At 55.1% G+C, this 14,469-nt stretch overlaps 1 protein-coding gene across 19 annotated transcripts in view; it reads left to right on the top strand.

Annotated features, from left to right (window-relative positions):
* Window positions 1-14,469, top strand: part of CAMKK1 (calcium/calmodulin dependent protein kinase kinase 1) — a 35,249-nt gene that overhangs the window by 7,337 nt on the left and 13,443 nt on the right. For 5 of the 19 annotated variants that reach the window (XR_013405962.1, XR_013405961.1, XM_028835899.2 and 2 more), the window contains exons 2-11: window positions 700-1,102; window positions 2,002-2,049; window positions 2,491-2,544; window positions 2,949-3,000; window positions 3,252-3,385; window positions 3,843-3,879; window positions 4,744-4,765; window positions 6,615-6,703; window positions 10,886-11,085; window positions 14,196-14,249. Coding sequence is in view for 15 of the 19 variants with exons in the window: in XM_028835899.2 (XP_028691732.2) it covers window positions 743-1,102; window positions 2,002-2,049; window positions 2,491-2,544; window positions 2,949-3,000; window positions 3,252-3,385; window positions 3,843-3,879; window positions 4,744-4,765; window positions 6,615-6,703; window positions 10,886-11,085; window positions 14,196-14,249 (1,050 nt within the window). In the remaining 4 variants the exon portion in view is untranslated. Of the gene's footprint in view, window positions 1-652; window positions 1,103-2,001; window positions 2,050-2,490; window positions 2,545-2,948; window positions 3,001-3,251; window positions 3,386-3,842; window positions 3,884-4,036; window positions 4,151-4,608; window positions 4,766-6,614; window positions 6,704-10,885; window positions 11,130-11,260; window positions 12,018-14,126; window positions 14,250-14,469 lie in introns of those variants that run through there. The other 14 variants (XR_013405963.1, XM_077969987.1, XM_077969986.1 and 11 more) reach the window with 9 other exon arrangements.

Genomic DNA, 14,469 nt, shown 5'->3' with positions numbered 1-14,469 from the left:
AACTCCTGACCTCAGGTGATCCGCCCAACTCGGCCTCCCAAAGTGCTGGGATTACAGGCGTGAGCCACCGCACGGGGCCCATCCCCTTGCTTTGACAGATGTCAGTGAGGCAGGGCTGGCTGGAGTTGGGAACCCCAGGGAAGTCTTCCCGGAAGCAGTGAGAGGGATGGGGACAGGAGGCTGAAACATCAAGGAGGGCTCCCTGGAGGAGGCGGGTGGGTCTGAAGCATCAGCAAGGCTTCTGAGTTACTAGTGTCTAGCTCAGCTTCCAGGAGGCAGTGTTGGAGTGCTCGGCTGTCAAGGGTTGGGACTCGTGACTCACAGGGCTGCATGCTGTTCTGGGGCTGAGCTGACCCTGGGTTCTGCCCCTTCCAGTGCTGCTGGGCCTCCAGGCTTCTGCCCCTGTCTGTCCTGACTCCAGAGTATCAGATTCTCTCTGCTTCCCTGTGAAGCCGGCAGGCAGAAGTGACTGCCTCTGTTACCAGCAGGGATACTGAGGCCTAGGGGGCTGGCATTCAGCGGAAGCAATGTGAATTCATTCAGTTCATGGGGACAGACTTGAGGCTGGGTGTTGGCAATCCCGGTAGAGGGAACAGCCAGGGCAAAGGCGTGGAGGTGGGACCCACAGGGCTGTGGCTACCTTACCCGGTAGCCAGCCTGACACACCGGAGTGAAGCCTTCTCTGCCCTCCTTTCTCAGCTTCCCAACAAGGCTACGCAGAAGAGCCCCCTTGACTGAAGCAATGGAGGGGGGTCCAGCTGTCTGCTGCCAGGATCCTCGGGCAGAGCTGGTGGAACGGGTGGCAGCCATCGACGTGACCCACTTGGAAGAGGCAGATGGTGGCCTAGAGCCTACTAGAAACGGTGTGGACCCTCCGCCACGGGCCAGAGCTGCCTCTGTGATCCCTGGCAGTACTTCGAGACTGCTCCCAGCCCGGCCTAGCCTCTCAGCCAGGAAGCTTTCCCTACAGGAGCGGCCGGCAGGAAGTTATCTGGAGGCGCAGGCTGGGCCTTATGCCACGGGGCCTGCCAGCCACATCTCCCCCCGGGCCTGGCGGAGGCCCACCATCGAGTCCCACCACGTGGCCATCTCAGATGCAGAGGTTGGTGGGGCAGCACGAGGGGTTGTTCATGAGCCCCTCAGTGGACTGCAGTGAAGACTGTTTCTGCCCCTGTCTGTGCCACACAGCTATCTAGCTTTGGTTTGCATACCCTCAGAGCTGGGGAGATCACTACCTAACAGTATAGCCTCTTCCCGACCAGGGGAGCTGCAGCTGAGCCAAAGGCTGCGTTCTCTAAGTCCTGCTATTCCCACTCCCAGCCTAGGCCTGGGAAATAGGTCTCGCCCTGGTCCCCTGTGTAGTCTTCTTAGAGATGTGAAGATAGAGGCTATGTTCCCCCTACCCCCCAACTCTTTCCCAGCTTGCATCCCTCGCCTCTAATTCTGCCTCCTAGAGTCTGCTCTGCCTCAGAAACGGCCAGCCTGGCTCCAGCCTCTGGGCTTCAGCTGGCGTTCTTGCCAGTTAGTTCTGAAAGTGCACTCAGGTTCTGAGCAGTCTACGGATGTCAGGGGCTGAGCTCTCTGTGCCTGAACCCAGGCTCTCAGCCTCTGTGCCCAGGGCTCCTCATCTTGTCCTTGGAGTCTAGACCTTCTCATTCAGCTGCTTCCGGAAATAGTTGCTCATGGGTTTCTCGTGCATTGGGGTCTCCCAGACTGCAGAATCCAGACAGGAATTAGCGTTTTCCCTTCACCACTGCATCTGGGGAACACAGCACAGCCGTGGCGTCACCATCCATGTTTTCAAACATGAGCCACATCTTCTCATCACATACGGGGGCGATGGCACCACCAGCTTCCCTATCCAAACTCAAACGCTTGGTGAGACCTGGGGGTCTGGGAATGAGGGGCCTGTGGCCAGAATTGGACCCTGAACGGGCTCTGAGGTAGGAGCAGTGCTGCCTCTGGACCCGGCTCAACCTGGTGCTCACTCTTCCCCCACAGGACTGCGTGCAGCTCAACCAGTACAAGCTGCAGAGTGAGATTGGCAAGGTAGGAGTGGGCAGGCTGAGAGCAGTGCGGGCTGCGGGATCCTCTGCTTGGCGCTGTTCCTTCTCCTGTGTGGGAGGGAACGGGAGGCAGAGCCAGGCAAGTCCTAGCCTGGAGGTGAGGACAGTTTCGTGCCCTGGGGGAAGTTCCCAGGTACCCGGGGAGGGTGGAAGATGACTGTTGACTCCTGACTCCCAGAGTTCTTGACAGTTGACAAGGAGGGACTGAAGGAGGCATGGAGCCGTGTTGAGCCAAGTAGGGGCAGTTACCAGGGCACAGGAGTCCCCTCCCCGTCTGCTACAATATTTGCCCATGAGCCAGCTGGTGGTGGGAGGTGCAGATGGGGTGCAGGAGAGACCAGAGCTGCTCGGGCTCCCCACCTCCTGAGCTGGTCCTGGGAGGGGTTGCCCTGTCCAGGTGGGGCTGACCGATGCCTGTCTGCAGGGTGCCTACGGTGTGGTGAGGCTGGCCTACAACGAGAGTGAAGACAGACACTATGTGAGTCTGGGGATAGGAGGGAGATGTTGCCCACGCCGGGCCCTGGAAGCCTGGGAGGTGGGGCAGGAGTTGTGCTCAGGAGATAGAGGACAGGGCTGCCTGAGAGTGAGCTCCCTGTCCCTGGGGGTATGCAAAGGAATGAGCTTCCTAACCCTGGGGATATGCAAGCAGAGGCTGGATTCCTCTGTGGGGAGAGCTCCAGAAAGGCTTGCTGGGGGAATAAGGGGAAGGGCTAGGCTCAGATGTGGCCACCCCCTAACCCCGCTTAACACGTACCTGGGCCACACCCTCAGGGCCAGTAGCAGATGTCCAGTGTGCCTCTCCGGACCTCAGTCCACACGTACCAGCCTGTTCTAGCTCCCGCTGGCTTCACGCTAGTGACATTTCTGTCCCTCCTTCCTTAGGCAATGAAAGTGCTTTCCAAAAAGAAGTTACTGAAGCAGTATGGCTTTCCACGTATGTATCTTCTGGTCCTGTCCCTGGGAGCCCCTAGCCTGGGAGGCGGAAGAGACCTCGGTCCCGAGCTGGTTTTGGCTAAGAATGGGGTAGAGAGGGAGACGGCGTGAGCAGAGGCCTGGGGATGGAATGTGCCTGGTGGGTTGGGACAAGACCACGGGCGTGCAAGACTCTTGCTTGAGACTGGTTTGGGGGCCACGGTGAGGCCCAGCCACCTGGAACGGGTGCTTGAATTCTCTTCCTGGTTACAGGTCGCCCTCCCCCAAGAGGGTCCCAGGCTGCCCAGGGAGGACCAGCCAAGCAGCTGCTGCCCCTGGAGCGGGTGTACCAGGAGATTGCCATCCTGAAGAAGCTGGACCACGTGAATGTGGTCAAACTGATCGAGGTAGGGGGAGGTGGTGGTGAGCAGGTGGGAACCGGCACCTGAGTCTCATGGGAGCCGCTTTTCTGGTGCTGGGGAGCCCCTAGCACAGACCCGGGGATCTTGCCAAGGGAGCAGATGTGGCTGAGGCCTCTGATGACAGGGCCAGACTTGGGGTGGGGCTGCAGGGAGGCTTTGGGAGCCCAGCCTGGTCAGGGATGTTCCCAAGTTCCCACGGAGGGTGAGGGGCTGCCCCAGAGGCAAGAAGTGAACCCCTCATTGCAGCAGGAGGGGAGGAAGGCTGAATGTCATGTGGCGGGCCAGGCTGGGGGTCAGTGACTTCTGAGGCCCCATCAGTCTGGCACCTGTGCACTTCCTGCTCCATTGTCTGGGGTGGTTGCAGTGCATGCTAAGGGTTCTGGGGCTGGCAAGGACCAGGAGGCCTGGGACCCCCAACCCCATGTCTGCTCCCTCTGACCAGGTCCTGGATGACCCAGCTGAGGACAATCTCTATTTGGGTGAGTGACCTGGCTCATTCCCACAGCAGCTCACCCAGGGCTGGCCCAAGGGCTCCCTTGGGACACATATGACCTTCAGGTGGGCAGTGTAAATACACTGACCTCCTGGGGACAGAAGAAAAACACACGTTCTGAAGCCCTGGATTCCCTTGCCCAGCCCTGCAGAACCAGGCCCAGAATATCCAGTTAGATTCAGCAAATATTCCCAAGCCCCACTCCCTGCTTCCCTCTGAGCAGCAAGACAGTGGATCCATTTGGGCCATGCGCTCAGGTAGATGCAGGTTCCCAGACACCGTAGCTCTGTGCCTCAGTTTTGTCACCTATAAAACAGGGATACTAGTGGTATCTACCTCATAGAGTCGATGTGAGGAGTAACTGAGTAATTATATGTAAAGCACATTCGTTATTATCCTTGTTAATAGTAATGTTATTGTTTTAGTTCCTTGTGTCTGGTTCAGGGCTGGACTTAGAGGAGGCCTCAGAAAATGGGGCAGAAGAAGAACTGGCTTAGGAATTAGAGGCTGAGGCTTTAGTCTCCACTCCCTACCCTACCTGCCTGTCTGCTGTGACCTTTAGGAAAATTTCTACCCCTTCTCCGTGCCTCAGTTTCCCCCTCTGTCAAAGGGCCCCGTGCTGATGCTGATGGTTCTCACCTGGTACCTGAGGATCAGATGAGGCAGGTCCCTAGCAGACCCCACTCTCATGCATTTATTTGTTCTGATATCCCAGGAACCCCTGTCCTGTCCCTGCCTCGAGTATGCCTGCATGCCTGCCCCCCTCTCCTACCCTCCAGACCAGGGAGGGACCTTGGCATCGGCTGCTTTGCCGGCCAGCTACACCTCACCTTCTTGTCTTTTCTTTCAGTGTTTGACCTCCTGAGAAAGGGGTGAGTTTCCGTCCTGATCAGGCAGGTCAAGTCTCATCCGGGCCTTCCTTCCTTTCCCTCCCTGTGTCCCCAGCCCAAGGGTCAGCTACTCTAGGAGAAGTCAGAGACGGAGGCCCTGCCCTTAGGGGTAAATAAGAGACCAAGAGGACCATTCTTTGAAGGCGGATGGGGGTCAGTGAGACTGCAATAGTCAGCAGGGAGACCTCTGGAAAAGGGGATGGGTTTTGACCCAGGCCTTGAAGAACTGGGAAGATATGGATGGAGGAGAGGGGGAGGAAAGGAGAAAGGAGTGTTTTTTAGGTCAAAGTATAGAGGTGGGACTCAACTCTTCGCGATATTCGAATCACAGAGGGTTTTTCAGCTTTCCAACCAGTCTGTGAACGCAGTGGGTGGGATTCCATTTGCTCCTATTTGTGAGCGGGAAAGCCGAGGACCAGAGATGGTGTGTGGCTTGCTCAAGGTCACACAGCGAGTCACTGATGGAGGCCAGGTTCCACACGTCTGCCCTCTGCGGCTTTTCAGGGTATTTACAGAGCAGATGACATGGAGTAATGAGCACGGGGCTGGGTGTTCCGGGTCCCTCACTGCCAAGGCTTGAATGCAGGCTGCAGCTTGTCTCTCTGCCTGGGCAGCTTCCTACAGACCATTTTGGGGAGAGGGGCAGGGAGGGGTGTCCCTTTAAGACTTGGAGGCTTTCACATGTTTTTTTGTTTGTTTGTTTTGTTTTTTGTTTTTTTTTTGTTTTTTTTTCAGACGGAGTCTCGCTGTGTCTCCCAGGCTGGAGTGCAGTGGCGCGATCTCGGCTCACTGCAAGCTCCGCCTCCCGGGTTCACGCCATTCTCCCGCCTCAGCCTCCGAGTAGCTGGGACTACAGGCGCCCGCCACCACGCCCGGCTAATTTTTTGTATTTTTAGTAGAGACGGGGTTTCACCGTGTTAGCCAGGATGGTCTTTTTTTTTTTTTTTTTTTGAGACGGAGTCTTGCTCTGTGCCCCAGGCTGGAGTGCAGTGGCGCGATCTCGGCTCACTGCAAGCTCCGCCCCCCCGGGTTCACGCCATTCTCCTGCCTCAGCCTCCCGAGTAGCTGGGACTACAGGCGCCTGCCACCTCGCCCGGCTAATTTTCTTGTATTTTTAGTAGAGACGGGGTTTCACCGTGTTAGCCAGGATGGTCTCGATCTCCTGACCTCGTGATCCGCCCGTCTCGGCCTCCCAAAGTGCTAGGATTACAGGCTTGAGCCACCGCGCCCGGCCAGCCAGGATGGTCTTGATCTCCTGACCTCGTGATCCGCCCGTCTCGGCCTCCCAAAGTGCTGGGATTACAGGCTTGAGCCACCGCGCCCGGCCTTCACATGTTTTGACCTCTATCCAAAACAAGAAATATATATTTCTATTGCTATCCGTATCTGTAATTGAAACCAAAGTTTTACAGAACAGCATATATCTTTACTACATGCAATATATTCTGATATATTCTACTTATTTCGGAAATAAAAAAAGCAGTTGCCTCCCACTAAATTGATTTCGTGATCCTCTCTTGGGTCTGGATCCACGGTTTGAAACACAGTGCTCCAAATGGCATCTTTGCAATTGTTTGATTATAGACTGTTAGGTACTTAGAAGAAGGAATATCAAGGCAATCAAATTAAGAGAAAGCTGATTTGAAATTATGATTGAAACGGGATATGTATGAGTATGTGTGCTTTACATTTTTTATTATATAGCAGAAAAAGCTAATATCTTGGGTTCTAGGGACCCATGTGGGCACAGGTTTCCCGGGACGTCCCGACCGCCTGAATGGCCGAGTGCCCTGATTTCGGCTAAATGCCCCTCCCGCATCCTTCTCCATAGGCCCGTCATGGAAGTGCCCTGTGACAAGCCCTTCTCGGAGGAGCAAGCTCGCCTCTACCTGCGGGACGTCATCCTGGGCCTCGAGTACTGTGAGTGCGGGGCACCCTGCCCACTGGGGCTGAGGCTAGGGGATCTGGCAGGCAGCAGAGCCCAGGCTGAGCAGGCTCTGAGCAGCTCCTGTCAGTCAGAGCTGGCCTGCCAATCAGCTTCAGTGGGAGTGGGGCATGCACGAGTGGGCGGGGCCAAGGCCTGGGGGGGGAGGGGGCGGGCGGTGGACCTCACTGGGCATGCGCCAGATCCTTCAGCGTTTCTGCTCCTGTGGGTCGGAGCCCTGGCTGTACTGAATCTTTCTTCTGCTGAGTTCTTAGCCTAGCTTAGCGTTGCCACGGGGCCTCAAGAGATGCGGGAAGGCAGGGATGTATGTCCAACTGCTGGGGGAAGAGTCTGTCCTGGCATGGGGCCAGGGCATGGTGCCAGGGTGGGTTTAACTGTGAGGGGCCCTAGCCTGATGAGAGCTCAGGAGGGTGATGTGAGCTTGGCCTCTGTCTCATTTCAGTCATTAGCTGCATTCACTTGCCTGGGGGCATAGGGGTGAAAGACCCAGACCTGAGTTTACGGCCTGGTGGAAGGGACAGGAATCTAGGCAGGCAGATAATATAATGTGGTGCCTGCCAAGGTTGGGGAGCCCAGAGGCCGTCGGAGTGCCGGGGGGCTGGGGAAGTCTCCCTGAAGAGGCTGCTTATGATTCAGGTCCTGAGGGATGAGTCAAGTTCCCTGCTCAGGTTTTGAGGGATGGGGGTAGGAGACAGTGTGCCCAGCATAGGCGTATACTCTTTGAGTCTGGGGAGAAGTGGAGTCTGGCTGAAGCCTCCAGTGGGCAGAGGAGGGCAGTGGTTAGTGAAAGATGATGCTGGAAACACTGTCCAGGCCCCAGCATGAGGGCTGGGAGTGCCTCCCCTGAGGTCTTTGCTGACTTCATCCTGCCAGCTCTGTGAGGCCCTGAGAGCTTTAAGCATGGGGAGGGGCATGATGGGATTTATGCCTGAGAAAGCTGTCTGGCAGCTGTGTGGTGGCTGGATTGGAGTGTGTCATCAGAGGGTGAGAGGCAGCCAGCTGGCCAGGGAGGAGGCTGTTTCTGCAGCCCAAGTGACAGATGGTGAGGCCTGGATTAAGGCAGTGGCAGCGGGGTAGGGATAGGAAGGAGGTGGTGTGGTCAGCATGGGGCGACTTGCTGGTCTGGGGAGAGGAGAGCCCCTAGACACCTAGGGTCCTGGCTTGGATTGGGGACCAGGGAAGATGCCCATCTCTAAAATCTTAGCTTGGGCCGGGTGCAGTGGCTCATGCCTGTAATCCCAGCACTTTGGGAGGCCAAGGCGGGCAGATCACCTGAGGTCGGGAATTCGAGACCAGCCTGACCAACATGGAAAAACCCTGTCTCTACTACAAATATAAAATTAGCTGGGTGTGGTGACGCACGCCTGTAATCCCAGCTACTTGGGAGGCTGAGGCAGGAGAATCGCTTGAACCTGGGAGGTGGAGGTTGCAGTGAGCCGAGATCACGCCATTGCACTCCAGCCTGGGTGACAAGAGTGAAACTCTATCTCGAAATACATACATACGTATATAAAAATAAAAAATAAAATCTTAGCTTGGTTTCTTGGGAGCATATTCTTTCCCTGGAGGAACAGGGTGGGGATCTAGCTGAGGTTTGACCTGCAGTGACAGAAACAGGACTTTTTTTTTTTTTTTTTTGAGATGGAGTCTCGCTCTGTCGCCCAGGCTGAAGTGCAGTGGCCGGATCTCAGCTCACTACAAGCTTCGCCTCCCGGGTTCACGCCATTCTCCTGCCTCAGCCTCCCGAGTAGCTGGGACTACAGGCACCCGCCACTGCACCCAGCTAGTTTTTTTTTGTATTTTTTAGTAGAGACGGGGTTTCACCGCGTTAGCCAGGATGGTCTCGATCTCCTGACCTCGTGATCCGCCCGTCTCAGCCTCCCAAGTGCTGGGATTACAGGCTTGAGCCACCGCGCCCGGCCAAAAACAGGACTGTCTTTATCCTGCTTGAGCTTCTCCTTTGCCTTCAGATTAATACTGTCTTTGCACATATGGGGAAACTGAGGCACACAGAGGCGAGGGCTTTGCAGAAAGTCCCTACCAGTGGTCTAGAGGCATGGGATGGGAAGGGGACATTTTACCCCTGTTACGGTCAGTGGCAGGCACAATCCTGTACCAGCGTGACTCCACCTCCTTCCCATTGTGGTCCCTTCTTTCCCGTGAAGTCCTATTGTCTGCTATCCCCTAGTCTCCACAAAGAAACCAGTTTATCTTACCTGGGTCTTGGGTAAAAGCCTCGTCAGGACCCAGCTAATCACAGTGAAGGACCTTCCCTGGGGCAGAGCGGTTAGCACCAGGGGCTGGGCAGGTGGATGAACAGAGGCGCCAGGGGGCCAAAGACCTGCCTTGTGATTCTGGCCCCAAGAAGGGAGAGTTGAGGCTGCCCTGAGAGGGCTCGGTGGTCAGGGCAGCCCAGGCCTGGTCCTCAGTCGATGGGGGCAGGTGCGGCGATGCAGGTGATGAGAAGCAGTTGGATCTGAGCTCGCAGACCTGGCTGATGGGAAGGGTGTGGGGTCTCAGAGGAGGAGTTGAGGATGATCCTGAGGTTTCTGGCCTTTCACAGAGTGGGAAAGAATGGGGAGCGGCAGGGGCTTTTTGTTTTATTTTGTTTTGGTTTGGTTTTGTTGCTGGTGGGCGTTGCAGGCAGAGAAATCGAGTTCTGAATTAGACATGTTGTTACACTATGTTGAGACACACAGAGACATATATCGACGCCTAGCTGCCTAGTTACCTATCAAGATGTCTACTGGAAATCCATGTGGGTAAAGAGCTGGAGTCCAAGGGAGAGGCTAGGGTTTGAGATAAGAACATGAGACTGCTTTCCATGGTCAAATATCCACCCCCGAGCTTCTGTGCACTCATGGGTGTGTGTCAGATTCCTCGTGTGAGGTACGCCTGGCACATAGTAGGCATTCAAGAAAGTGCCACTGGTTTTACGGTTATTGTTATAATTTTACGGCATCTGTCCTCTCTGCCCCCAGCCTCCCTCTCCTCCTCTCCCTTCCCCTCTCTTCTCTCGCCTTCTCTATTCCCTCCTCTCCAACATCCTGGGGTCTGTTGGTCCAGGGGGAGGTATTTGCCAAGGAGGGAGCCCACAGGTCGGTGGTTGTGGGATGGGGTCAGTGTCTCTCTTGGCTGGGACCTTTCCGGCCATCTCAGCCTGAGCCACGCATCACTTTGTGGTGGTCCTGGGCCCAGGAAGCAGGGCAGGTTTCCAGCCTATTAGGTCATTTCTGATTTGGGATTCATCCTACTGTACGTGGCTGACCTTACACCCCAGCTGTGTCATCCTGCTCGTCCGAAGGCCTGGGGTGCCATCCATCTCTGAAAGCGCATCAGCCCAGATCCCTAGGGCTGAGATGGTACCTCTGTAGGATAGCAGAGTCACGACAGTCTTATTGTCAGTCCCAGCAGCACGGACATCTGCCTAGCCTGGATGGGGGATGGAACTGGAGAAAGGTTTTGATGGGCTTTGGGCCTGCAGACGGCACTCACAGGGAAGGGGCAGAGCGGGCCTAGGAAGAACTCTACTCCCAGCCGGGGGCAGTGGCTCACGCCTGTAATCCCAGCACTTTTGGAGGCCAAGGCGGGCGGATCACCTGAGGTCAGGAGTTCCAGACCAGCCTGACCAACATGGTGAAACCCCATCTCTACTAAAAATACAAAAAGTAGCCGGGCGTGGTGGCAGACACCTGTAATCCCAACTACTCGGGAGGCTGAGGCAGGAGAATCGCTTGAACCTGGGAGGTGGAGGTTGCAGTGAGCCGAGATTGCGCCATTGCCCTCCAAGCTGGGCGACAGAGCGAGACTCTGTATCAAAACAAAACAAAAAAAACAACAACAACAAAAACCAACTCTCCTGCCCTAGTTTCCTCTGACCTCCCCACTCAGCAGCAGGTCCCTTGTTTGTCATGGAGAAGGCACTGGACTTGGAGTCCAAAGACTCCTAAGATTCCAGTCCTGGCTCTGCTGCTCACACCTGTCTGCACCTACATGGAGCCGATGGCCCTGACGTCCTCCTCGCAGGTCGTCACCAGACGAAAGTGTGCATGGGCTGGGATGTCCCAGCTGGCATCCCTGGCTGGGTGAGGACAGACATGGGGTCCTGGGCAGCGGTGCCCAGGCCAGCGCTCAGCTCAAGCTCCCTTTCTCTGCAGTGCATTTCCAGAAGATCGTCCACAGGGACATCAAGCCATCCAACCTGCTCCTGGGGGATGATGGGCACGTGAAAATCGCCGACTTTGGTGTCAGCAACCAGTTTGAGGGGAACGATGCTCAACTGTCCAGCACGGCCGGGACCCCAGCTTTCATGGCCCCCGAGGCCATATCTGATTCCGGCCAGAGCTTCAGTGGGAAGGTGACTCACGGGCCCTGGGCCAGGCTGGGGTTCCTGTGGGGGGCGTAATAGCTTGCTGCAGGGGCCCAGTTTCTAACCTGAGGGTGCCAGGGTCCTCGTGTCTAGGGAGCAACATATTTGCTTCTCCCCTGGAGCCTGATGAACTCCACAACTTTGACCTTCTCCTGTTTTCCAGCAAAGTGGCCCCAAATCTCCCTTGCAGATATTTACTGTTGGTTGCTCTGTGCTGGGTTCTGGACCGGGCTGTGGAAGAGGCAGAGCCAAAGAGAACCCTGTTTCCTGCCGTCTGGATGGTTTCGGGGGAAGTTGGGGGTCCCTGCAGATCTTGGGACATGGCAGGATTTGAACTGTTCCTTGAAGAATGGGGAGGATCTGAGCAGGACCCGGAGCCCAGAGAATAAACCAGAGAACAGAGGGGCACAGGGTGGGGGGCAGAGGGTAAAGGGCCTGGAAGTTTGGGCTTTCTCCTAAGCAACAGAAGTTGGCAAAGTTACCTGAACAAGAGGTTACACAGTCTGGCGCAGTTCCCTAGGCGCTTGGCTGTTTCACCTGTGGAGTGCCAGCCACCCCACTGCCAGGGAGGCTGTGGGTGAGTGGCATTTGGACACATGTGAGTATCCAGGAAAGAGGTCAGGAGGCCGGGCACAGTGGCTTATGCCTGTAATCCCAGTGCTTTGGGAGGCCAAGGCAGGCCTCTTAAGGCTAGGAATTTGAGACAAGACGGGGCAACATAGCAAGACCCCATTTCTAAAAAAAATAATAAAAACATTAGCCAGGTGTGATGGTGCGCACCTGTAGTCCTGGTTACTTGGGAGGCTGGAGTGGATCGCTTGAGCCCAGCAGTTGAGGGCTGTAGGGAGCTGTGATCGCACCACTGCACTCTAGCCTGAGCAACTGAGTGAGACCTTGTCTCTAAAAAAGAAAGAAAGAAAGAGGTTGGCGATGTTGATAAAGATTTTTTTAAATGTTTTATTTTGATATAATTCTAAATTTACAGAAAAGTTGGAAGAATAGTACAAATAAATCCCATATGTCTTTTTACCCAGATTCACCAATTGTTGACATTTTGTCCCACTGGCTTTTTCATCATCTTTTTCTATTTATCTGTATTCATACTACATTTTTCTGAGCCATTTGAAAGTTACATTGAAGGTATTATACCCCTTTATCACTAAATACATTAGTGGATATTTCCTAAGAACAGGGACATTCTCTTACATAACCTCAGTACAATGATTAAAATTAGGAAATTCATCATTGATAAGACTTATGTATAGGTCGGGCACAGTGGCTCACGCCTATAATCCCACCCCTTTGGGAGGCCAAGGCGGGTGGATCACCTGAGGTCAGGAGTTTGAGACCAGCCTGGCCAACGTGGTGAAACCCCATCTCTACTAAAAAATACAAAAATTAGCTGGGCGTGGTGGCAGGCGCCTGTAATTCCATCTACTTGGGAGGCTGAGGCAGGAGAATCATTTGAACCCAGGAGGTGGAGGTTGCAGTGAGCTGAGATCGTGCCATTGCACTCCAGCCTGGGCGACAGAGTGAGAATCTGGAAAAAAAAAAAATTATATATAATCCACAGACCTTATTTAAATGTTATCAGTTGTCCTGATACTGTCCTTCACAACCTGTTCTTTTTCTGGTCCCGGGATCCGATCCAGGGCCACTTGCTGCGTTCACCTTCTTGTCTGGGGTGTCCTTTCATCTGGAAGAGGGCCTTGGCCTTCCTTTGTCTGTCCTGATCTTGACTTTTTTTTGTTTGTTTGTTTTTGTTTTTGTTTTTGTTTTGAGACGGAGTCTCGCTCTGTCACCCAGGCTGGAGTGCAGTGGCCGGATCTCAGCTCACTGCAAGCTCCGCCTCCTGGGTTCACGCCATTCTCCTGCCTCAGCCTCCCGAGTAGCTGGGACTACAGGCGTCCGCCACCACACCCGGCTAGTTTTTTGTATTTTTTTTTAGTAGAGACGGAGTTTCACCATGTTAGCCAGGATGGTCTCGATCTCCTGACCTCGTGATCCGCCTGTCTCGGCCTCCCAAAGTGCTGGGATTACAGGCTTGAGCCACCGCGCCCGGCCTGACTTTTTTTTTTTGAGACAGAGTCTTGCTCTGTTGCCCAGGCTACAGTGCAGTGGCGCGATCTCAACTCACTGCAAGCTCCGCCTCCCGGGTTCATTCCGTTCTCCTGCCTCAGCCTCCTGAGTAGCTGGGACTACAGGTGCCCGCCACCACACCCAGCTAATTTTTTGTGTTTTTAGTAGAGACGGGGTTTCACCGTGTTGGCCAGGATGGTCTCGATCTCCTGACCTCATGATCCACCCGCCTCGGCCTCCCAAAGTGCTGAGATTACAGACGTGAGCCACCGCGCCCGGCCGGTTTTGACATTTTTGAAGAGAACAAGCCTGTTATTTTGTAGGATGTTTTCACTTTGCATTTGTCTGGTGTTCCCTGATTGGATTCAGATGATGCATCTGGGGCAGGAATATGTAGGTAGAGACTGAGAATCATTCACGTAAGCGAGAAAGTGGATACCAGAAGTGGTGGCGTTCCGGAGCAGGCGAAGGTAGAGAGAGCACACATCCAGGGTGTGAGGAGGCCCAGGGGTGCTTCGGAGCCTGGAGGAGTTGTTGCCGTGGCAGTGGACGAGGGCGTGAGTGGACAGGGCCTCTGTGTGGGCAGGAGCTGCTTGCAGTATCAGGAAGAAGGTGGATTGTGAGGAGAAGAGATGACTCCTTGAACCCCGAGCTGGTTTAGTGAGCAGAAGTTCCATATATACTATCATTCCTGGGGTGCGTCTGTGACATGCGAGTGGCCCGTGTGACCCTGTGGATGAAGGTGGTTTTATACCCGTTGAGTTGGAAACATTCCTGGTTAGAGCCTGTCCCAAGGAGACTCAGAACCCCTGGAGGGTGGAGACCTTGTTCTGGCCGCCCCTGTGTCCTCAGCACTCAGCATGGGGCCCAGCATCGAGCAAGCACTGGGGAGTGTTTGTCGAGTGAGTACATGACAGAGGGAAGAGGTTCCTTGCAGGCCTCTCCTGCAGCCCACTGGAGCTGGGTGGGCAGAGGTGGCTGTGCCTGTGGGGGACTGATGTGAGCATGTTTCTTTCCAGGCCTTGGATGTGTGGGCCACCGGCGTCACGTTGTACTGCTTTGTCTATGGGAAGGTGAGTGCTGGGGATGCCAGCAGAGCTGGGGCAGGTCCAGTGAGGCGGGCACGGGCAATGGATGCAGGCTCTTCCTTTCTGTCCTTAAGTAAAGTGCCTTTGAAAGAGCCCACCTGGGCCGGGCGCGGTGGCTCAAGCCTGTAATCCCAGCACTTTGGGAGGCCGAGACGGGCAGATCACGAGGTCAGGAGATCGAGACCATCCTGGCTAATATGGTGAA

Source organism: Macaca mulatta, chromosome 16 (genome assembly GCF_049350105.2).
Source record: "Macaca mulatta isolate MMU2019108-1 chromosome 16, T2T-MMU8v2.0, whole genome shotgun sequence".
NCBI lineage: Eukaryota > Metazoa > Chordata > Mammalia > Primates > Cercopithecidae > Macaca > Macaca mulatta.
Note: the sequence above shows the minus strand (reverse complement) of the source record. Positions and strands in the feature narration are given on the sequence as shown.